This window comes from Fringilla coelebs, assembly GCF_963513975.1.
Source record: "Fringilla coelebs genome assembly, chromosome: 3".
Lineage (NCBI taxonomy): Eukaryota > Metazoa > Chordata > Aves > Passeriformes > Fringillidae > Fringilla > Fringilla coelebs.
Window position 1 is genome coordinate 14,611,146 of NC_140030.1, and position 24,044 is coordinate 14,635,189.

Below are 24,044 nucleotides of genomic sequence, written 5' to 3' on the forward strand. Positions count from 1 at the left end.
GCATATAAGTGTATTTTACAGAATATCAGTAAATTTTTTTTTGCAAAAACATCCATTTTCAAACACTCAATAAACTGTTTATTATTAAAGTTTCTTAGTATTTCAATTCCTTAACCTCATTACTACATCAAATCGAAACCTTAAGTAACAAGTCATGAAGGAAACCAGTAGGATGACTGGTAACACGAGTCATTTTAGTTTCAGAGGTACAGTAAAACAAGCAAACCTTTTCAAACATACAGATTGTTCAAACTATAAATACTGGCTTCTCCACTAAATTAAAACTACACTCTTGAGAAAGTTATCAGCATTCAGAATATAAATTAACCATTAAAAAAACCTAAGCACGTTGAATTACACACACAGAAGACTTTTCTTGACTGATAACCTATATGAATAATGACATAAGTATAAAGCTGTTGAAAGAATTGCCATCTGCTGTAACATTATGGAAAAATATTTTATAGAACTTCTTTCCATTTACACATCCTAGGCAAAACCCAAGACATCTGGCTCAGGCTTTGAAGTGTTTAATTTAAAATGTAGTTACCTTACATTATTTTTATTGCCAATGAAGACCCAAGAGGCACCTATCAAGGTGCTGAATCACACTGTGTGAGCACCCAACAAATACAGAGTAAGATAATTATGTACCTTCTGTGGGCATTTGAGTTCCATGGGATGAATCCCACCTTTGATGATTACCAGAACATTTGCAGTAATGCACAAAACATCTGGCTCTGTGACATCTTTGAAATTCAAGCAATGTTTACCAGATATTTGGGATTTTTAGGCTAAATTTATTTGATACTGGGATGGTAGCATCCCGCTGCACATGACTGCACATAGAGGTAACGTGGCACTAAGAAAGAAACACTGGCAGAGAGTATTCTGGACTTCAGAGAAATGTTTAGTCCACAGGGATCACAACAGAGATATAGCATTTGAATTCACACAGAACAATCCCAAAGATATGTGAAATGCTGCAAATGGCAGGAGGAAATTTTAGGTTCAAAAATTTATTAAATCCATGTCTAACCAGGACACAAAATAGGGATAGTGGTGATACTACTTCTTTATATACATTTACAGTATTTCTGTCACGAGCACCTATGTGGCACCAGGTCTTATGGCATTGAACTAACCCCTTCAGCACATTTATATAAGCCAACACACACTGTTGTCACACAGTCATAGAGCTATCTGGCACTACCTACCTGGGTTATGAACAACCAACTGAGAAACAAAAAGTTAGCAAGCTGCAGGCCTTCCTCATCTAGTATTTAAACCTTATTCACTGAGCTTATTTATATTTATTTCATAATATATGCAGTATACATACAAAAGAGAAAGCAAACACCAAGTATGCAGCTACAGCAAATATTAACATGGGTCAATGTAATTTATGTTTAAAATCCGTATTAATTAAATAAAAAAAGAAGTTTTCCTACTTGAAAATAGCTGTAATAACTTTAGCCTAGCAAACAAACACTATTCACAGACCAAACTTAGTCCTTATTTAGGCCATAACATAAGATAAATGAATGGTTATACGTGAGGAGATTTTACTGATGTACAGATTCTCTTGTACAACAACCCATTTCTCTCCTTTGATCAGTGGCACCATTTTAGAACTCCTCTTACCAGCCTTCATGTTCAATCTCACCTTTGGCAAAGGTTTCTGGAATGCCTGCATTGCCAGCAGAAGGGGACCAGCTGTTGTCCAGTTGTAGTACCTGGGCATGCAAGGGAGACAATTACAGCATGTTGTAATCCCAAAGCCCCAGTTCACAATCCACCTGGTATTCACCACCTGGCAGGTTAAAGCCATGAAGCACAGATCAAACTCTGACCTGCACTAGTAATAACAGACCCATCTTATTCCACAGTATGCTCACAGGTATTTACCACATAGATTTTTCAGGGTATGCAAGAGAAGCTAGGCCTTGAGCAGAAAGGGTGTTTGTAGCACATTACTCAAGTCATAGAATCACTGAATGGTTGAGTTGGAAGGGTTGAAGATGATTAGATTATTAGATGATTAAAGATCATCTAATTCCAACTCACCTGCCTTGGGCAGGGACAACTTCCCCTAGATCAGGCTGCTCAGGGCCCCATTCAATCTGGCTTTAAGCACTTCCAGGGACATCCACACTTCCCTGGACAACCTGTTTCAGTAACTCACCATCCTTACAGTAATAAAGAATTTTCCATCTAAAACTGTTCCCCAGTATCTTATCACTATTACCATATAAAAAGTTGCTCTCCCTCTTCTAAGTCCCCTTTAAGTACTAAAAAGCTGCAGTGAAGTCTCCCCACAGCCTTCTCTTTTCCAGGCTGAACCCCAACTCTCTCAGCCTGTCCTCACAGGAGAGGCACTCCAGCCTCTGATCACCTTTACGTCCCTCCCCTGAACTTGCTCCAACAGGTCCACGTCCGTTCTGAGCCAGAGACCCCAAGGCTGGATGCAGCACTGCAGGCAGGGTCTCACCAGAGCAGAGGGGCAGAATCCTCTCCCTCGACCTGCCCCTGCTGCTTTGGATGCAGCCCAGGATATGTGTGTCTTTCTGGGCTGCAAACACACACTCTTGGCCCATGTCCAGATTTTCATTCACCAGAACCCCCAAGTTCTTCTGTACAGAGCTGTTCTCAATGAGTTATCTCCCAGCCTGTACTCATATCAGGGATTGCTCCAAACCAGCTGGAGCACTTTGCATTTTAACTTCTTGAATTTCATGAGTTTCTTGTGGGCCCTTTCCTCAAGTTTGTCCAGGTCACTCTGGATAGTACCACTTCCTTCTGTTGATTCCACTGCACCACTCAGCTTTGTGTCATCTGCAAATGTGCTGAGGGTGCACTTGGTCCCACTGTCTGTGTCACTGACAAAGATATTGAAGAGCACAAGTCCCCAGCACAGAGCCCTCAGGGACACCAGCTTCCACCTGGACAGAGCTGTTGACCACAACCCTCTGGCTGCATCCATCCAGATACAGTCCTTATTATATTCCTTTTTATCACAGCATAAGCCACATTTTTGCAAGCTTTATTCACTGTTTTTCCATCAAAGAACCACATAAAACTAAGGGGCTGTAGTCTGTAGGATGTCAAGCTCTTGCATATTATACGCTGAACATGGCTCAACCCTTGTTGCAGACAGTAAGACAATTACAGCATCCATTGTCTAGGGAAGATGAAGGTCACATGACACTGAGAGAATATGACATTTAAGAGCCTCACTAAGGTCTCCTCTCTTCCCAATACATTCAGCAGGCAGATAAATACTGCCAACGGATTCAGAGAACAGTGTGAGAGAAGCAGTTAAGTGCCTCACCTCAGACCACAGAGAGCTGAGGTCAGGTATGAGGCTGCAGCATCCACAATATAAACTATCACCTGGTACATCAGCCTTGCATGAGCCATGTCTGTGACCTAGGGTAGCCAAACCTCTCTAAGAGCAGCATTAAGCCATGATCTCTCCTCTGTTTGCAAGGTGCAAGGAACTCTCAAGTTAAAGAACCTCCCAAAAAGCTGTATCTGGCTTAGACCACAGCACTGCCCTGCTGCCCGCAATACAAACATACAAAATAATGTCTAAGCCTTGCAGAAATGGAAGCCTTGTACTCAGTGGGTGAAGTTTGACAAGTCTTGAAAAGCAATGCCTCCACAGAGGCATATTAGCAAAATATTCAGTATATACAAAAAAATTGCTTGGTGCTGAGTGATTGGAAGCAGACTGATGTATCCCTGTAAATATTAATTATTCAAACTGGCTCAGGGCAAGCCTTAGCAAGTTCACATCATATTTCATTTTTACTCAGTCAATTGAATGTGAATACTATTGGCATTTAATAACAGCTTCTTGAAATTCAAACTGTCAGTAATAGGTCATCTGAAACTGCTCCTCCTTTCAATTCAAAGGAGGAAAGGTAACTATAAGGACCTGAATTCACTAGGGAGTTGACTCTTTCTGGATGAATCCAAGCTACAAACATTCAAAACCTGGTTTTCAGCTATAGTTATACTGACGTAATGCACTGAAGTGACAAAGAAGGCTCTTTGTTACAACAGTAATTTTTTTTTTCTGAAATATACTTACTTATTTCCAATCTTAACCACAAGGTTAGGGTCATCAATGATGGCAGGATTGTCCACAAACTGCTGATATGTTACTGCATGTTCTAAGAACTCTTCTGTGGGGGAAAGAAGTTACATTTGTAAAGCATGCATTTATAGATGCCTGGAATGGGCCAACCTAAATCTCTCAGCACCTCTCACACACATTGGTTTCACCTTCATTACAAGGGTGCTGAGATTTAACTGCAATATGGAAGCAAGTTATTCAGAGACTCTCAGTCTCAGAAGATGAGGGTTTCTTTGTTTCTGGGTGTTTTTCCTTTCAAAATACAGCCTAAAGTGAAAGCTTAGGGACTGAACTGCGAGGGAGGAAAATCTCCTTTTAGAAAAATTATGTCATTTACAAGTGATTCAGATGAGAGTATGACTCAAATAAATCACAGGATATTTAAAACATTTTAATAAGTAGCTTGTGAGCAGCAGTAAGTGCAGCATCAGGCTCATATGATTTTATGACATCACATTACTGAAGAAAGTGCAAGTGTGTTAACACATTTACTTTCACATTATGCCACTGGAAGTTTAAGGCACAAAGTATTGTGATTTATCTAAAAGTTACACAAGAAACTGGAGGTAGGGCAGGAATCAGGTTGAACTTTCAACTCCTTCTCCTTATGTCCCCATTTATGGACCACCTTTTTCACTCCTGAGTCTAACAGCTGTGAATTTCCTAGCTATATACTGTACTAAGTGGCAAAAGTATCATTAACACTACTGTGATACAAAACATAGCACTAACAGTAAGTAAAAATACCAATAAAATACTTCCAAAAATGTTCATATAATAGTGGACTGCTCAAATGTGTCAAGAATGTTCAAATGTGTTAAAAAAATCAGGAAGTAAAAATACCAATAAAATACTTCCAAAAATGTTCATATATAGTGGATTGTTCAAATGTGTTAAAAATCTTGAGAAGTTCTAGGAAGTTTATCATTACATGGCCAGTATTTATCTTCTCAACCCAGTTCGGAGCACAGCCACAGGAGGGCTCTGCAGCCTCAGGCTGGGAAGCTCAAACCCCGCTGCCAGCACATGTCAGCAATTCACACAGTCATCCGGTACCTTTGGTTATCTCTTTGTTCTCAGTAAGGCCTCCGCAGAGAGAAATGGCAATGGAGGGCAAATCCCGGATTCCATCCGAGGTGCTCTCAGCCCCGCTGTCAACGCCCGAGCTCCCGACAGACTGCGGAGAGTGGCTGGCCGGCCGTGGCCCCACATCGGCCGTGCTCTTGCTTTGGGCATTATCCCCACTGGAAAAGAAAAATCAGGAATTCAGTATTCATTCCCAAATCTACTCCCTTTAACAAATACAAGCTTAGGGGGAAAAAAAATAAAAAAAGAAAACCTTTGTTTACATTTCACAGCAAAACAAAACAAAGTCATATAAGTCTCGTGTGCCCTCCAATATTAGATTGCTTCTACTTACTTGTCTAAACTAGGTATGTATAATTATAAGATTATACATATCTTTTACAAGATATCTTTTACATATCTTTTATAAGAGCTAGGAAAATAAGGCAATAAACTGTATAACCTTAGTAGACAAATTAATGATAGAATAAGCAGAGTTTATACTAGTAGAACTATTTCCACAGAGGAACAAGAATAAGCAAGCAAGTTTATTATTTAATTTATATTAACTATATAAACTGACAGCTAAACCCAAATGAATAATGTGTATGCTTGTGTATTTATGTGTCACGTATATATAAATAAAACACTCTACATGTAAAGTACTAGGATTAAAATTTTCAGAAACAATAAATCATTATACCTACTTACAATCTCAGGAGATCAATATTACAAAGTTCAAGCTCATCAAACTCTGCTTTCCATTTCAGATTTAGATGAATGCATTTGAGAAAGAAATTTTTAATCCAACATTTTCCCCATATAATCCTTCTCAGCTTTACTGAAATGCTATTACAGCAGCTAAGTTTAAGCAAGCAAAAAAAGAAAAATAAAGTACACAAGCTACCTTAGTTGTTGCTCAATGACTTTCATCAAGTGACTAGAGTATATGTTGAAAGAGAACTATAAATGCTGCAAGAGGCTCCAATAAAGATCAGAACAAGCTGGAAGTTGTATTTTCAGGGTGCAGTATTTTCATATATAACTGTCATTCATCTTTCAAAAATTATTTTCTCACATTCATATTTATAGGTGCATCAACCACAGTACAGCAACATTAGAGCAGTAATTTTCTGCTAATACTGTTAACAGTAAGATATGTTCTTTATGGTAGTAAGTCAGGACATGGGGATAAATATATCCCAAGGCCAACTGCTCTCTCAGGACATGTGAGTAACATTCTCAAACATCAGTGTATATTAGATAACTATCCACAATCAATATATGATGTTTAATTGACCAAAACAGAAAATCAGCTGCAAGCACTTTTCTCAGGCTAAAATGCAGCACCTTCCAAAAGTTCTAATATTCCTCTCTAGAAAATTTTACTTTCCTTCTGCCTTTGTCTCTGCTTGAACCCTGAAAAGACATCTTATCTGGCTGGCAATGAAGAGTTTGATCGAAGTACGGAAGGTGAAAAGAGCTCTTTAAAAGGTAAAAATATAAGAAAAAGACTTATACTTTTTGGGGAAATAAAGTGCAGCAACTTCTGGATCCATGTCAGTGAGGTCATCTAAATAGACACCATCAGCACCAAGATGCCGGCTCCGTTTGTCTGTAAGGGACAGAAGAAATAAGCCTATTAATTCATATTTTCTGAGTAACAATACAGAGCTGTTATTACTGTACAGCTACTCATTTTAAGACTGAGAAACCAGAAAGTTATAACAGTTTGTGAACTGTATTTGTACAAAATGATACTGCCAAAAATATCAAAACAAGTAGTTTATATACATTGTTCAAAATATGAATTAACAAAATGGGACAGCAGAGGATTACTTTTGAGACATGCCAAAGACTCCCTACCTCAGACAAAACCACTGTGAATCAGAAGTCAGTGGTCACCAGAGGAAAGCAGCAAAAGGAAAACCTTTTAAGTATTCGCATAGGCCTATTATCACAGTATGGCAGTCAGAACATTTAATCTTTGAGAACTAATCTTACATCCCTCCTTGAAAAAGGGAAACAGACTGAAATATAGTCACTAACACACCTGTAACTAGGACCAACACAGAGCCACCACTGTCCTGTTGTTGCCAGTACACCTAGATAAGTAACCACTGTAAGGCCAAAACCTAATTTGGATTCATTCTCAAACCCACCACTTCTCACTCTCTCAATTTCCATCACCAAGCATCACAAAAGCAATCAGAAAATCTACACAAGGACTGAATAGTAAGCAGAGAAACACATCATTTTTTGTTTTCAAAGACAGTGGAATGCATGGGGAAGAGGCCAAGAAACTTGTATGTTTACTGATTAAAAAGCAGCTGCACAAACTAGGCTTATACAGAGCTTACATAATTATGGAATAGTTATAATCAGTGCTCTAAAACAGAGCATTTGTAAGCAAATAAATTTCATGCAAAGACTGTAACACTTGTTCACTTGTTATGAAATACCATGGAAATAGAGCCCAGAAATTAGGATAGAAAAAAAGATGAAGTTATATTTCACATATTCAGGATAAGATTCGTACCACATAGAACTGAAAAGCATGTAAAACAAAAGCACCTTATTTTATGGCAAATCTGTTCATTGTGCAAAAGACGTACTACAAATTTGCTCTAGAGCAGAGTTTCCACAGTTAACAGCCACATATCACTCAGGTGAACCAGCAGATCTACAGTCTGCTTATACACAAAAATGAAATCCCAGAATCTGTCAAATGGAGCAAGTTTGTAGTCCTGCTTATATGCATGGAGCTTCCAACAACTTTAGACCAAAAAGAATCTTCTAATACATATCTCATGTGAACAGCTTGATGCACAACTCAGGTTTTGAAGGCTCATTCCAAAGCTTATTCCTTTTCTGATCTGAAAGTGCCTTCAGGGCATGGGTTAATTTATATGGTAATAAAATGCTTTATCACCATGAAATCTGAAGATATAAAAGTTCAGAATCCAGAGCTTTACCTTTCTTTCTGGAAGGGGAATCCATCTTGCCAGTCGGTTGAGCTGAGCAAGCTGCAGCTTGCTTTATTTCTTCATTTGCAGGCAATGGGGGTTCAGCTGCTCCTGGCAGCTCTGTCTCTGGCTTATTTGTCTCAGCTGGTAAGGGCTCAGTTTCACCAGCAATTGCTGCATCTGCTTGTCCAAGGGCAGGCAGAGGAGACACTGTGTTAAACTCCTCTACAGGAGAACTTTGGATGACACGAAAGTGAGTGCTTTCAGAAGGATTTACATCTGCCATGCTGGGTTCCTTTGCTTTGAGCAGAGAACTGGCCTGTGAGGAAAAATTAACAGATTACTACAAAGAAAAGCCCTTAAAAAATACAACAGCCAGAGTTTAACCTGTTCTGTTCACTCCAATGAGATCAGATTGTCAGGATGACCAGCTACAGCAGAAAGCCACCATTGAGATGGAGACTGCAATATGCAGAAGACCTCTCTGCTGTGTTTGTGTAAAATTCATTTGCATCTTGAGGCCAGGAATAATTTGTTCTGCAATGTACTCTACAGTCTTCATTTTCCATTCACCTGCAAATCCCACCTCTAACCCTGCCTTCCTCTCTTCCTGTGAAAATCCTGGCTTTCCCTCTGAAGGCAAACCTGACAAACAAGAGAAGGTGGTGCAGACTGGAGCCCTTGCACAACCAAGATGGTCTCAGGCACCAGGGCACTGTCTAATCCCCAGATTTAGAATTTAAATCACTTCATAGGAACAATTCCAGATCTTCCCTGAGTGTGGGACAGGAAGTGTTCTTACAGAGGGACAGAGAGGAGCTGAACTACAGTAGCAGCTGCACAGCTGCTATAACCTTCATGTCATAGCAAACAAACAACTCCTACATGAAGCTCAACAACAGCCAAAGTACGATTCCCAGTTCATGGATGGCAAGATCAGAATAGCCTGGGACACAGACAGGGACTGCAGTGAGAAAAGCCTCTGGGAGTAAAATTTCCAATTCACACCAGGGTGCGTGACTGTGATATGAAAGATCCACCTAAATTTCCTAGCAGGAAACCTTCTATTCTAGACTGCAACTGCCAACTTGGAACTCCTGCATGGACCCGTGCACTTATATCAGTTCTCTTTGAGCAGAAAATAGCTCCCAAATTTCTTGTAATGTACACAGGGAAGAGACTAGCACAGAGCTGACGAGACAGCTCACCACTGACATATTAAAGAAGAGGCCAGACATCCTCTGAAGAAATTAAGAATTCTGGATTCCCACCCTCTTTTTCACTAATTACCAACAGAGAATTACAACAAATTACAATAGTGCCATTATAATTCTGGTGCCATCACCAGAACATAGAAGTCTTTCTGAACAGGTTCCCCACTTCCCTGGCCTGCAAAGCAGCAATTTTTCCTCTTTATACTGTGTGTGAGCCCATCTCTCCTGCAGTTCTTTCTGCAGAGAAGCCAGCCTTCAGCAGGAGATGCCAAACTCTGCACTATCCCAGCCCCCATAGTTGCAGTTCTCCAACCTGACCTCTAGCTCTCATACCCTGGTGCACATGCATACCCTAAGGCTCCCCTTTCCCACGTGAACGCTGTGACTCCTCAGGAGCTGTCACAAGGAGCCAGCCAGCATCTGACCTGCAGTGTGGGCAGCTGCCCACAGTTTCTGTGCAGCACTGGAAACAAGGCTGCCGGCTGCAGATCCCTCACCTAACTGGGACAAACGGCTCCAGGAGGAGACAGGCACCAAGCCAGTCCTATCAGCCAAGAGAACAGCATGTCTGCACATCCACAGATACAGAACTGCAGGTGTCTCTGGATGCTTTTGTACCAAAGCAGCCCATTTTCATTCTTGTGAATCTGACTCTAATACCAGGCATCTATTTCCATTTAAGATCATTTATGTATTTCAGTGATTTACCAAAGGATATTGGGGCTTGATTTTTTTCTGATTTTTAAGCTACTAACATTTACGAGACTGGGTCTCAGTTACTTTTTCATTTTCTACTGTATATCATCAGTATTGAGAATATCCATTCCATAAGGTACTTTCCTATACCTCCTATGGAGTAAGATTCTATTATCTTACATAAAACACTGTAATTTTAGGTAAAACCAGGATCCATTTCATCTTCATCAGTCTGTAGTAGATTAAGCATACGTGCCCTATTAAAGCACAAGAGATGCTAGCAGGAATTAAAGAACTTATGTTGGATACCTTTGCAGCCTGGGGTAGCTCTCCCCATGCCCAGTGCATGTGGGGATTATCCTTCAGTCCACTTCTGTCTGTAGGTTTACTGACTAATTCTGAGTCACTTTGAGGAGTAGGAGGACGTGAGTCTGATGGGCTAAAGAAAAACAAACAAAAAATGTTACAAAAGCAAAAGTAACCACAAAGCACCGAGTGCTTTCCAAACTGATGTCCACCAATACAAGGAATTGAAGACTGAAATAATCAAAAGCCAAGTGAAGGTATGAAAGCATAGAAAAATAGTTTAAAAGTTCAGAATCCTCTTACACTGGCATTCAGAGGTCTCATCCCTTTTTCAGTAAGTGCTGTCAGAGAAGCAGTATTTGAGAGGCTGAAAGAGAGAAAACAAGAACACTGGACCTGATTCCAGGAGGATTTTTGATTTTCTGCATGGCAAAAAGAATGGGGATGGTACCAGAAGCAGCAAAAGATGAATAATGTATGCAAAATGCAGAAATTACTCACATCAACAAGACACCTTATCCTGACTAAGAAATCCAATCTAAGAAATCCAGTTGACTCCTTTCTAACTTGTTCAGCTCAACCACTGGATGGATGTTTATAAGGAAAATAGCAGGAGAGCTACACAAAGAATTTGAGCCCTTTCAGTTGAAACATATTCAACTGTTTGTTTTGATAATTACTTGATAATATTTATAAATTAATTAGGGAATTATCAGCTTATAGCATATTTTTAATGTGGTGAAGTCAAGAACAAGAAGTCAAGTCAGTCATTAATAAATAATGAATCACTGATTTCAAGGACAGAAGGAAAAATTCAGATTATCTGCTCTGCCTTTCCGCATAACACAGGTCACAGAATCTCCCCCAACACCTCCTGAACAAAGCTTGCATTTTGTATCTGAGCCGTAACATCTCAGTATACTCATCCAATCCTGATTTAAAATCTAAAAGCAACAAAAGAATCCACCACACTCCTAAATCAAAGGTCCAAATTGAGTTACTTCCATTCTTAAAAACAAAAGGCTTCCATCTCATGAACTGCCTAACTCCATGAAGTTCAACAAGGCCAAGTGCATGGTGCTATGCCTGAGACAAGGCAATCCCAATACAGGCTGGGCAGAGAATGGACTGAGAGCAGCGCTGGGAAGAATTACTTGAGGGTGTTAGCGGACAAAAAGCTGAGAGGGTGGTGAGGAACTGGCACAGGTTGCCCAGAGAAGCTGTGAACTTCCCATCCCTGAAGACCAGACTGAATGGGGCTCTGAACAACCTCGCCTAGTGGAAGATGTCCCTGCCCATAAGCAGGAGGGTTGGAAGAAGACAATCTTTAAGATCCCTTCCAACCTAAATCATTCTGTGATTCTACAGTTCTAAGAAAGAGCCAAACTGGTGTGGATATTCAGTTTATTCAGAAAAAGATAAAGAATAAATCAAACATGAGGAATTTATGTAAAGGTAAAATCATAGAATGGTTTGTAATGGCTTCATTACATCTAGTCCAATCACCCTGCCATGAAACCAGGTTGCTCACAGCCCCATCCAGCCTGGCCCTGAACACTTCCAGGGATGGAGCATCCACAAATTTTCATGGCAACCTATGTTCAATGTTCCACAGCTTCAACACCTTCACAGTGAAGAATTTCTTGCCCAAAGTCCAAGCTTTCAGTTCAAAGCCATTGCTCCTTGTCCTCTCCCTACATGCCTGTGTGAAAAGTTCCTCTCCTTCTTAGCTACTCAAAGGTGTTATAAAGTCTCCCTTTTTCAATGTTTTGTAGAGCCAGCTGGTAGGGAATTCACTGATCACACCAAAATAATTACTTCACATTCACATCTCAAATAACAGCAACCTAATTATCTACATTATTCACTGTTTTCATCTGTGTAGTAAAAAACACTTTGAATATGGACAGACACTAGGACTTTTTAGCTACAGATATTTATGTTACCTAATTAAGTTATAAAATTTATATTCCATCTTTTTAGGGCCTAAGAATTCCAATTTTTTATCAGTCCTCATGGTATAACCTATAATTTGACAGATGAAGGAATCAATACAGTGCAATTTTAAAAGTATTTTTCTAAGGATTCAAGAAATGCCTAGTGGGTTTCTCAGCAACTTCTAAATCTTTCACTGAAAAGTTGGTAGGATTTGCAGTATGTTCCATACTTAGAGGCCATTGAAACCTGGGAAATCAGTAGCCTGAGCACTTCAAAAAATCTCAGTAGGCAATAATGTTCCTACTGCTGCTTTAAGGCTAAAATATATAGATTTAAGGAAGCCTTGTCACTTCATGTCTTACTTACCCTGTGCACTACAGACATTTTAACCTCCAAGGTACCTATAGTTTACCTAGAAAAATCTCCAATCTGTCTTTGTGCAGCCCAAGGTCACTTACTCACACACCCTGAGAGAATACAGGTATTGCTTCAGCTTGGGTAGAACCTCTGCATTTTGCAGTAAGAAAACAGATTTGGGGTGGAGGGAAACATGGTCCTCTCCATAATTTTCCCTGAAAATACAGTTCCCTTGTACACACAGCTGAGTGGGGAAGAGCCTGAGCTGTTACTCAGCACTGTGATTTCTATTCTCAGAGACACAATGAAAGTACCAGAAATGCAGCACTCACACACATGGGTATGGTTAAAGCAGCAAAGCTCTGCTCTCTGAAGGTTCTTGCTGCCACTGCTGCCCAATGGTCTAGGTTTGCCTTGGGCTGAACTGTGTCTTGCAATTCCTGTGTCCTTAAGTTATGCACTGACTCAGCCCAGCTAAAATTGCCTTGCCTTGCCTTGCACAGATTGCTGAGATACTGCAGATCAAACCAGAGCCACCCATCCTGTCAACAGTACCTAAGAAGGAAGGGAAACTTCAGGTATTTAGATCAGCATCTCTGATTCACATCCCATAGATGCTGAATATTTGTATCACAGTCCCATATATTCTTTAACAGTTATGCTTGCACTTAATCTAATCTAATGACAAAGAATAAGGAACATGGCCTGTAGTTGGCAGTTCTGCAATAACAGACTACAATGATCTTGCAGTGTTTTGCACTGGAAGCAAAGGGATACCTGAAAAAGCAGCAATGTGACCTGAGAAAAAGCCCAGCCTTGTGTGACAAAGTACCTGCAATAAAAGATGATCAGAGGGAAAGAGGCCTACATCATGCACATGTCACAGCAATGACTGAGAGCCTCTGAAGCACCTCTTAGGTGGCCATAATAGCATTCCTCACCTCACACAGAGGGGAAAAAAATTGCTGAAAGACCCAACAAGCATTCCTTATTTCAACAGCTGCAAACACAGAGCCTCAATCAGACAAGTTGCTACAGTACTTTAAATGTCTTTCTAGTCTGTAAAACAGCTGAATTCCAAAACAAAGTTCATGAAGCCACCCAGAGCACATCCCTGCTCCATCCCAACCTGTGCTCCTGCCCTTCCTTGCCATGAGAACATACTACGGAGAACAGTTTTGAACATCCCAGGACCTCACTTTGACTTGGTGGTGCAACATGGTCAGGTTAAAGAAGGCAGACCTAGAGGCTGGGAAAACCTCAAGATTATCAGTTTTGATACAGCTTAGGCACCTAGTATGGCAACTATGTTGATATAAGCAATGAGTAATTTAGACTGATGTATTACTCAAAGCTTTCCCAGCATTAATGGAGAATTGTAGAGGTCATATTCTACTACTTTAAATTGTTAACGTTGCTGTGACCTCTCTCCACTGACTTAATGGAGTGGAAGAGCTTGACTGCAGAATCTTGAGACTTGTTGAATTTAAGATAACACAGAAAGTCTCTGTTTCCACTTTTAGCTCTATGGAAAAGAGGAATCCTGCAAAGGCCTAGAGAGAGAAGTTTTCTTTTGGCACAGGGCTCTTCCCATTACAAGGCTTGCATTTTTTTATTGTTCACTTATTCTCTGAGGTTTTTGTTTTGCTTTTAGCAATCTATGCACAAGCAAACAACTCAGGAAAATCATGGGATAAAAATGTCATTAAAATATACACTGATTGTAAAAAGATATGTGGAAATGTCAGTCTTTAAAGGAATGAATTCACTAGCTAAGTTCTTTCTTTTTGGGATTTTTATCATCTTAATGAACTTGATTTTTAACCCAGGCTTTCATTGACATAATTTTCTATCAGCCACCCTCTTTCAATGCATGGTTCATCACAGTAATTTAATGCTACTCAATGCTCACAAAGAAGCAAGTAGAGAAAGTGGTTTCCACTGTCACTTTCAAAGTGTCTGGGTTAGCATAAGTACAGCTATAAATACAACAGCAGTTCACATAATCTTAATGTGGTAAAAATGTAATAAAGTGTTAAAAGGATTAAAAAGCAGTCCAGAAAAGAGGGAGGACAACTGTTCCACCTGTCTGGAAGAGAAAAGTGAGAAGATTGTTGAGGACAGGAGTTAGATAGGCCTCTGTCTGCTGGACAGTGAGGAGAGTGGTTTGCCCTTTATAATCTATAGCCTTACTGGGCAGCAGAGCATGTGGGGAGAAAGAAAGACAGGGTGTCATTATATTCACAAGTGCTGATAACACAAACATAAAATCTTTGTATATTAGTTACACAAACGCTGACTTTACATTGAGAGTTTTCAGAACCCAGGATACTGCAACCAAGAAACAAACAGAACACACAGTTCCCAAAGCCATCAAAAGGGCAGGGTATTGACAAATGCTATCAGCAGCCTGGTGAAGCCAATCACATTAAGCTTTACAGGCTGAACAATGTTTCATCCAGAATGCAATTCAAAACAGTTCAATTTAGCCATTCCCCTGAAATAATCTCCTCACACTCCCTTCCTCTGCCCCTCAACTACAGAGGCAGGATATTGAGGTAAGACTTGTTAGGACAAGGACTTGTGAATATTGCTACACTCCAGCAGTCTGCATGGGGGATGTGGAGCACATGTGCATGGGGCACACACACACAGACCTAACTGGAATTATAGTGCAATGCATTGAGCCAAAAATTGTGTCTTTTTGACAGACACAGAAAGGGAGGTCCAAACTGCTCTGTTTTGACATGAAAGGTATTCACATGCACACAAATACACAAACAGGAAAAGGTAAGCAAATCACTGTGTTGTTTTCACACAGTAAATATATCATATCTATGTTAAAAGCGACATGAAATGCTTGTATTTGTTAAAAAAAAAATCTTATTTTTATATACTAACTCCTATCTGGGAAATTTTTAAAAGGATTACACTTGAAATACTGAAGACTTATAAACCTACATTCACTGAAGCCCTTACAGGGTGTGTGCATCAGGCAAATATTCAGATTACACAAAACATTCCTCCTCTCTACAGTATTTATATGCAAACAGTGACATTCACAGATAAAAATATTCTTCAGAATTTATGGACCTGCATTTTTATGTATGCATTTGCTGTATCAAGGACAAAGCCAACATGATGTTTTGGTACACTATCTTATTGAAAATATAAAAGTATTCATCTAATAATGGTCACTGACCATGTTTGATATCCAAATCTTTAGTGAGACTTCATATAGTACTTGCATGGAAGACACTAATGGAAAAATTAAATTAAGGTTACTATCTAGAACTGTACTATCAGAAAAAAGTACCTTTGAAGAGGTGACCATTCTCCATCTGAATGGGGGTAAGGTGCAGATTGAGAAAGCACAGAAACTGCAGGAGCCTTTATGTCAGATACATCATCAACAAACACATCTGGAACAGGGATCCTAAATAGGGGGGAAGAAGTGACATTTAAAAAACATTTGGTTACTGAATTTTCATATACCTCAGCTAACAAACCCTATAGCAGAGAAGAATTAGCATAACCTGAACTAAAAGGAAATAAAGAAATGTTATCTGATTCAAACCATCTAGTTCACAACACCACAGAGAATTCTTATGTTTTTAATGTCATTTTCATTACTTTAATTACTAACATTCCCAATAGCTTTCTAGCCTAAAGCTTTAGTTTTCAAGTAACACCTTCATCAGCCATATGTTCTGACTTAGAAATTACTGCTAGAAGGCATGGACTGGAACAATAACCCAGGTTTGCATTACATATCTCAATTTCACTATGATACCTTGAATTGTCCAATGGCTCTTTCTCTTCCTCTGAGCTAATCTCTATGGGGAACATGTCTTCATCTTCTGATGTGTCTCCATGTGTATCTTCTCTTTTTAAGCTGTCTATTTTATGAGTTGACTTCCTCCTCTTCTTCCTCCTTTTTTTCACAGAGCTACAGACTGGAGATGTTTCAGTAGAAGGCTGGGATCCATGGGCTTGGGGTGGGACTTGTGAGGATGCACTGGTGTCCAGGTTTCGTATCCTGTCTACAGAATTCCTCTTCAGCTGGGATTCCATTAAGGCAGTCCCCTCAGACAGAATGGGAGATGTGGAGAGGTGATAAGGAATCACCTCCTGAAAAAGAAAAAATTCAAATCATAAAACAAGTTAGCTCTTTCATCAGTCATACAACCAGCAACCTGTGCACAAACTACCAAACTTTTAGTTATTTACTCCTCAGAAAAATAACAAGTATTTGATATTGGATGCTTATTATGCTCCTATGGCATATAGAAATTTTTCCATAGCTGCTTCCCCTTAGACAAACCAGGGGCAATACTCTTAATACAGCATCCTCTGAACATCTAATATTGGCCAGGTTATGGCATACATTTCTGTCCACCTCATGTAACATACAGAGCAGAAACAAAATCTAATTTTGGAACTGAACATTTTGTAAAATACAATTCCCCTTCACAACACAGATGACAGATAGCAGTCAGAAAGGTCAATGGTTTGTAATTAGGTCACACAAACACCCTACTATTCTATCATATATATACATCTCTAGACATTCATGGAAGTATTTCCAGCAGTTTCAGTCACCAAATAACTGTTACCACACAAAAATTTTAAAAATAAAGGTACAAAGATGCACATTCACAAAATCTCACCTGAAACTGGTAATATCATACTCAGCACAGAAATTTGAACACTCAACCTACTCCACACAGTGAAAAAAATTATTGGGGATATATGAAGAGAAATGCCTGCAAAAGTTTTTTTATATTACATTACATGTGGACTACTCAAAGCTACTGTGACCATAATTTATTTGGACCAGTATTTAGCCACAGCTCAACAGCAGACTTTTAAATACAGCCCCACATGAATAATAGTTGTGAGATCAGGTTTCTGAGGAGCACCAGAATTAATGTGTGCACAGATGTTTACAGAGCATGTGCACTTTTACTGGCAGTCTGGTGCATATGCTCAAATTAAAGATTTTTGCCATAAACAGGTCCCTGGACATTAATCTCTTGCACACAACTTTGAAGCATGTGAACTCTGTAGTTGCCATTTCTGTTCACACACTGGCATGCAAATTACTTACTTTTCACTCGTGTGATTGTCTTCAGCTTTTTCAAATCTCAGAAATTAAAAAAAAACCCTAAAGTAACAGCAAAGCATTAAATTTCCATAGCAGAATATTGTTCAGAAACTTTCAAAACTATAAAATGGATAAAAGAATATTTTTCAACAAGATTCCTAACTCAAAACTGACTCTGAAGAGCCAGCATCAGATTTTTAATGAATTAAAAGTCATTTTGACTCTTACCTGATCATTATCTGTCTCTTGCACAAAAAAGGCCTCCCCATTGTCTCCTAGTTTCATATGCAAATCTACAGCTTCTCCATTAATTTCTATGTCAACCTGGAATGAAATAAATATATTTCAATATGAAAATAAAGTTACTCCTGCTGCTGGCACTGGGCAAATGCTCCTCAGGGAAGTGTAGGAACATTACAATAAACAGGAAATAGTGACCTACTCTTTTTCTTTCAGTACCCCTTCACAAAGCAATCAATTATAAAAATGTTTTTCCAATTTGTTCAGCTCATTGATACCTTGCTCCTCTACTCAGAAAGGTTTATAGTCATTACATAAAGTTCTGAATCTTTTTAAATGCATTTCTGAATGCTTCAATTGCCACGCAAATCTACTTGCTCTTTTATCTCATAGCCTATTTTTTAACTGTGCTAGAAGTACTTCCAAATGCAAATTCTTAATATATTGTCTTTCAAATTCATTAAAGAGATTCTCTTTACACTATGAGAAACACAAATGAGAAAAATAAATCTACATTCAATTCCTGTGACTATTCCTTCTACACATTTATCATATCACTGTACAGCCCTAACTATCTCCACTTCTTCTCAGGAAGATCTTTCTCTCTTTCACTGTAACCATGTTTGCCACTAACTCCATTTTCACTGTAAATTTTTTGGAGACTTGCAAAGTCCACAAGTCTATTTCAGGACACAGTTCATCACTGGCACAGTAATATCGTTCAACGTTTACCGATTCTAAATACTGGAATTTCTTTCTAAGTAAGAATTAAACAATGTCCATGCTGACTTTAAGATCTTTCTGCTGAACATTGTAGCTACATTAGAACTAGACTCTATTGAGTGAAAAATTACTTTCTAAAATAATCTGTCACACCGGTAACTTCTCATCTGATGCACTACCAGGTCACTCAGCCAATTACATTTATTTCAAGATCCTCACTGGTTTTTTCTAGCTTCAATTAACCTCAAGGTTCTATTATCTGAAAATACTGCTTCACTAATATCTCCCTTTTTGGAACTATCATTGAACATGTCATTGAACACTGTACAAAGAAAGGAGCTTTAGTGAGTCACTAATGAAATCTAGTATAGTTTCAAATTAGCACATTTGAAATTTTGCTTTATTCAACATAAACATTACAAATTTCATGGCTAGTTCTGTTTTTTATTATAGTCAATGTCTTACAAATGATGCTCTGAACTGCAAGAATCAGTAACAATCATTTTAACTGAAGCTTGTCTTAATTCAGGCTCTTTATAAAGGGTGTCCAAAGAAAACCTCAACTAGCATACCAAAGAACATTCAGTAACTTCCATGCTGTTACAGTTAACTCACAGACAGGACATTTAAAATTGTCACATTTTCTTACCACTTTCTCCCTGGAACGCAGAACTCCCATCTTCCCGAAGCGAACGTGGAAAGGGGAACACTGGAGATTTCCATCTGGCTGACGTACAACAATTATATCTATACATCCTGACAGTGTGGCTGGGTTTAGACCCTTATAGAGCTCCTTCACAGTCACAAACACTTGTCCTGCTAACTGTCCAACGTAATTCATGGTTTGGACCTGAAAGGCAAAAAGTGGAACAAATTGGATTTTGACCTCTGCGTTGTATTTTGGAGACATTTGAGAGATAGAGAATCCTGCAATGGGGTATTCTCCTGTTTCACAAATTAACAATTTTGCACGAAATCAGGATTTCCTACAATTTATTTACAGCATGTTTGTAGAGAGCTGTTGAAACACAAAAAGGACCTTGTAAGTCAGAAAATTGTAACAACTTTCAAAAGTTCATTAAAATCAGTTGAATTCAAAACCACTGTCAAGCTTTGAGACTCTGAAGCTCAAATGTCTCCAATTATCTCTGAGAAGAAAAACATTACTTCCAGAATAACACCTCCTAACATTTACTGTGCCCTCAACACCAGAAATACTTTTTTTGTGTATTTCCACAGGCTTTTGAAGGCAGGGCAAGTGAATATCTTTGAGTATATCTAATTTTGCACCACACTAAAGGCAAAGTCTATTTCCCCATCTTACAGCAGTTTTTCCTATTAAAAGGTGGTTATTATAATGCATTCAGACATTAGTTATGCATTAAGGTTGAACACTGTTTCCCAATTCAACTTTACTGTTCTTGTTTCAAACAGCCTTTTCAAACAGCATCTGCAGTTTTATTAAAAATTACACTTACGTTGAAGCACTTTGCTTTATTTCCCCTGCTCCTACATTTATTTAGCATTTAGTCTGCCGCTTCCACATTATTAACACATGTCCTGCTCAATATATTTAGTCCCCCAGAAATTACTAACATGCGTATTTAGACATGCTTAAAAGATAAGAAAGTCTTTCAATGGCTCTCAAAATATGAGTGAATTTAAGTAGATACCTTCCTGAACAGCATAGGTTTTAAAGACTACCAGCGTCTATTGTTTTCACTATTTTTCCAGCCCCTATTGCAGATTCCAAGATACTGGTTTCATCCATCTAAGTCCTTGTGCATGCAGGATAGAGCATAAGACTCACACACAAGTTCTTTGCTAGGCTGTACTACAGCACCTGGACATCAATAAAAGTAACAGTTGAACGGTAGGCAATGCTGAAACTCCCTCCTATTGATGGTGATGAGAACAGAACTGAGCTCAGAGCCTGAGACAGTCACTGCACAGCAGCAGCATCTGCTACAATAGAGACTCTTTCAGCTGTGTTCTTTCATAAACAACAAAAAAAGATGCTGTATGAGATGCTGTAAAATGGCTCCAAATTTTAACTGTGATTTACAGTTATAAACAAAAGACCGTTTGAAGAATACCATGAAAGCACTAGAGTAAAAAAATCAGAAATTCAAGAAATGCTACAATTAAGGCAGTCTTCTTCCATGCATTGCTGTTCTAATTAACTAATGTTCATCTGTGTTTTTTTTCAAAAGTCCCTCTACTTTGTGTGGACTGAGGCTTTGCTTTCTTCTCTGCTTCTGTTGCAATACATGAGTCAGGACACAAAATGTGCTCTGAAGGAAGAATTATTTGTGGTAGTCATCACTACGTTGTCCCTGAAAAGCAATCATGGTTTCCCCATCTGAAAACTGGGGAATGAAACCACAAAAAGATTAAGACTAAAACTAGGCACTAACTTAAAAAAATTCTGTTTCATTTTCTAAGTATTCAGTGTACAAGATGCTATCATGGTTTAACCCCAGCCAAAAACAAAAGCACTGCACAGTCACTCATTCATAACCAATTCCCCATCCTAAGCAGAATGGGTGAGGGAACCAGAAAAGTGAAAGCAATAAAATTAATGGGCTAAAATAAAGATAGTTTCATGGGACAGAAACGGGAGAAAGTAATAAAAATCGTAATAATAAATTATAATAAAATGAACAAGAGTTTCAACAAACAGTACAAGTAATGTCCAATGCAATTGCTCGCCACCCACTGATCAGCTCCCAGCCATTCCACAATCAGCAGCCCATGGCCAGTTCCTCCCCCAGTTTATATTCTGGGTTTGATGGTGTACAGTATGGAATATCACTTTGGCCAGTTGGGATCAGCTGCCCTGGCTGTGTCCCCTCACAATTTCTCAGGCTGGCTCCTCCAGCCCTGTCAGGGCAGGGCACAAGGCACCAAAAATCATTGACATAACATAAACACTGCTCAGCAACACCTAAACCAGCAGTGTGTTACCAACATTATTCTCATCCTAAATCCCAAACATAGCACTATAACAGCTACTGGAAAGAAACCTCTATCTAGCCAAAACCAGGACAGATGTTTACTAATGGAAGAATAATCCCTACATAGTGTTTGGAGAAGGGAGGGCTGTTTCCATACAGCCCTCAATTCAGGCATCCAGAAAGTGCCACCTACTGAAAAACCAACACACAAAAACTTCATGGCAATTATATTCCTTTCTCCAGCACTGAACTGGTATCAGCACTTCTGGGCTCCTATTATACACTAGAAACATCACCTTCCTGAATGCAAATCTCGTGGCAAGCTGTTTCACAGGGAACAGCACTTGAAACTCACGCCGCACCCTACGCTGTGTCACAGAACAACAGGTTGGAACAGACCTCTAAAGGTCACCTGGTCCAAACATCTGCCCAAGGCTGCCCACAACCTTGGTCCAACAGAGTTCTCAGAGTCTTCAGGATGGAGATTTCTCAGCCCTTCTGCTCTCCTGATCCTGTCCTCACAGAGGAAATCTTCTTCAAGATACCCGAGTTTCCCTTGTTGCAGCTTGCCTCTTGTCCTACCGCTGAGCACTTTTAATATCCAAGCTGCTTCCTCTATACCCCCCAAAAGAAGAATTATTCTGAAGAACAAATAAAACTAATTTTCTTAGCCTCTGCTTCTAAGTCATAAGGTATTAGCCCCCTAACTATCTTGGGGGCCACCATCTAAACTCTTGAAAAAGTTGGCATGACACAGGGACAAATCTCAGGTCAGAAGTCAGACTCCAGAGTGACAGATAAAAGCAAATTTTTAAAATTACCCCTTTGCTCTGGAAAAATACTTCAGTTTTTACTGGCAATTTTTCCAACCTAAAGCACAAAACCAAACACATTTCTTATTGAGCTAAATTAAATGCAAATAAAGCCACAGTTGGGGTCAAAATTACACAGTATAGTTCACCCCAGTTAATGCTTGGTCTGCTAAAGTAGCAAAACTTCTAGGTGCAAAACAACCATGACTTCCTTGGTGGAGAAGGAGCTGCTGGGATAGTCTATAAACCCCCACTGGGAGAGTTCTGGGCAGACAATCCAAACATGAGGACTCACACATCCTCTTTACAAGTTACACCAGCTGGGCTCCTAAAATCCTAAACAGAGAATTTTGCAACTATTCTTGCTCACAACAAGTGGTAGCTACTCTGCCGGCCCTGTTGTTGGACACAAAGATTATTTTTATACCCACAAATTAGAAGAGTTGGACACCATCCACAAGCTCTGAGGCCAAACAGCTCAGCACAGCTTGCTTCCATACAGTGAAAATCTCTTATCCCTTAAAAAGTACCACATTCCAACTGTGAGCTGGTAGTGGATGCTCCTCTCAAGCTGGGCTGAACCTGGCATGTGCCAAAGTCATTGTGGAATTCAAAGACAGACTGGGAGACTGATCACACAAACCCCACTTCCCCAAGAAATTTACAAAAATGGGTTTATCTTTCAAATGTAGGGAACAAAAGATGCTGTAGTTAAAATGGGGAAGAGTTCAGAAATTAGACTCTGATGCTTGTAGGCCCTCTATCCTACCTTTTATACATGCCAACCAACGCTGAGATTGTTTGGAGTCTGAGTTTTGTAAGTTTGTACTCTGAATCTAAAGTCAATCCATGCCATGTCAGCACTCCAGGAAACCAACACTCCTCAAACCCCAGAGGGACTGGATGTGGTTTTGGAGCAACACTTCACTTGGCTGCTCCAAAAAGTCTTTCACTTACTGACCAGGCAGCAGCAACTTCAGCAGTAAACACGAGTTTACATCATGGGTTACACCCCCAGTGCCTGCCTGTTCATTATACTCAGTTTAGTAAAACTCTTGTTCTCATACCATGCTAGTGGACAAAGCACAGAATATTTTTTCGTGCTGGGAAAATTCAGAATCCTTTGATCTAAGCTTGCAAGTGAGAACAGTCTGTACCACTTCTGTCAGGATTCTCAAATAGTTTGGGTTTTGTTCTTTGCCAGAAAACATTTCACAGCTCTACATTTTGCATCTATTATAAAATTAAAGGTATTTTCTAGTATAATTTTAAATGTAAATCTAATTAGCATCACTTTCCTGAAAGTCTAGAAAATTTCCAACTCTTTGATTGTTAAAAGCAGCAGCTATTTTTCAGAATTTATCATCATCTGGAAAAATAAGTAATCTCCCTTATTATTAACTGATGATCTCCCTTATTATTAACTGATTTATTCACTTAGCAAAGACTGACCTAACAAAAAAAAAAAAATTCTTTAAAGTCCCACTCTGCTGGATGCCACAGTAAGATCAAACACACTGTT

General features: G+C 39.2%; 1 protein-coding gene across 2 annotated transcripts in view; it reads right to left on the bottom strand.

Moving 5' to 3' along the window:
- LPIN1 (lipin 1) overlaps positions 1-24,044 on the bottom strand; it is a 58,701-nt gene that overhangs the window by 19,353 nt on the left and 15,304 nt on the right. For both annotated transcript variants that reach the window (XM_084203505.1, XM_084203506.1), the window contains exons 2-11: positions 19,403-19,603; positions 18,019-18,114; positions 16,477-16,814; positions 16,000-16,119; positions 10,392-10,521; positions 8,182-8,491; positions 6,728-6,821; positions 5,198-5,385; positions 4,097-4,190; positions 1,667-1,736 (exon numbers count right to left, since the gene is read on the bottom strand). In XM_084203505.1, the coding sequence (XP_084059631.1) occupies positions 1,667-1,736; positions 4,097-4,190; positions 5,198-5,385; positions 6,728-6,821; positions 8,182-8,491; positions 10,392-10,521; positions 16,000-16,119; positions 16,477-16,814; positions 18,019-18,114; positions 19,403-19,594 (1,632 nt within the window). In that variant the 5' untranslated portion in view covers positions 19,595-19,603. The remainder of the gene's footprint in view (positions 1-1,666; positions 1,737-4,096; positions 4,191-5,197; positions 5,386-6,727; positions 6,822-8,181; positions 8,492-10,391; positions 10,522-15,999; positions 16,120-16,476; positions 16,815-18,018; positions 18,115-19,402; positions 19,604-24,044) is intronic.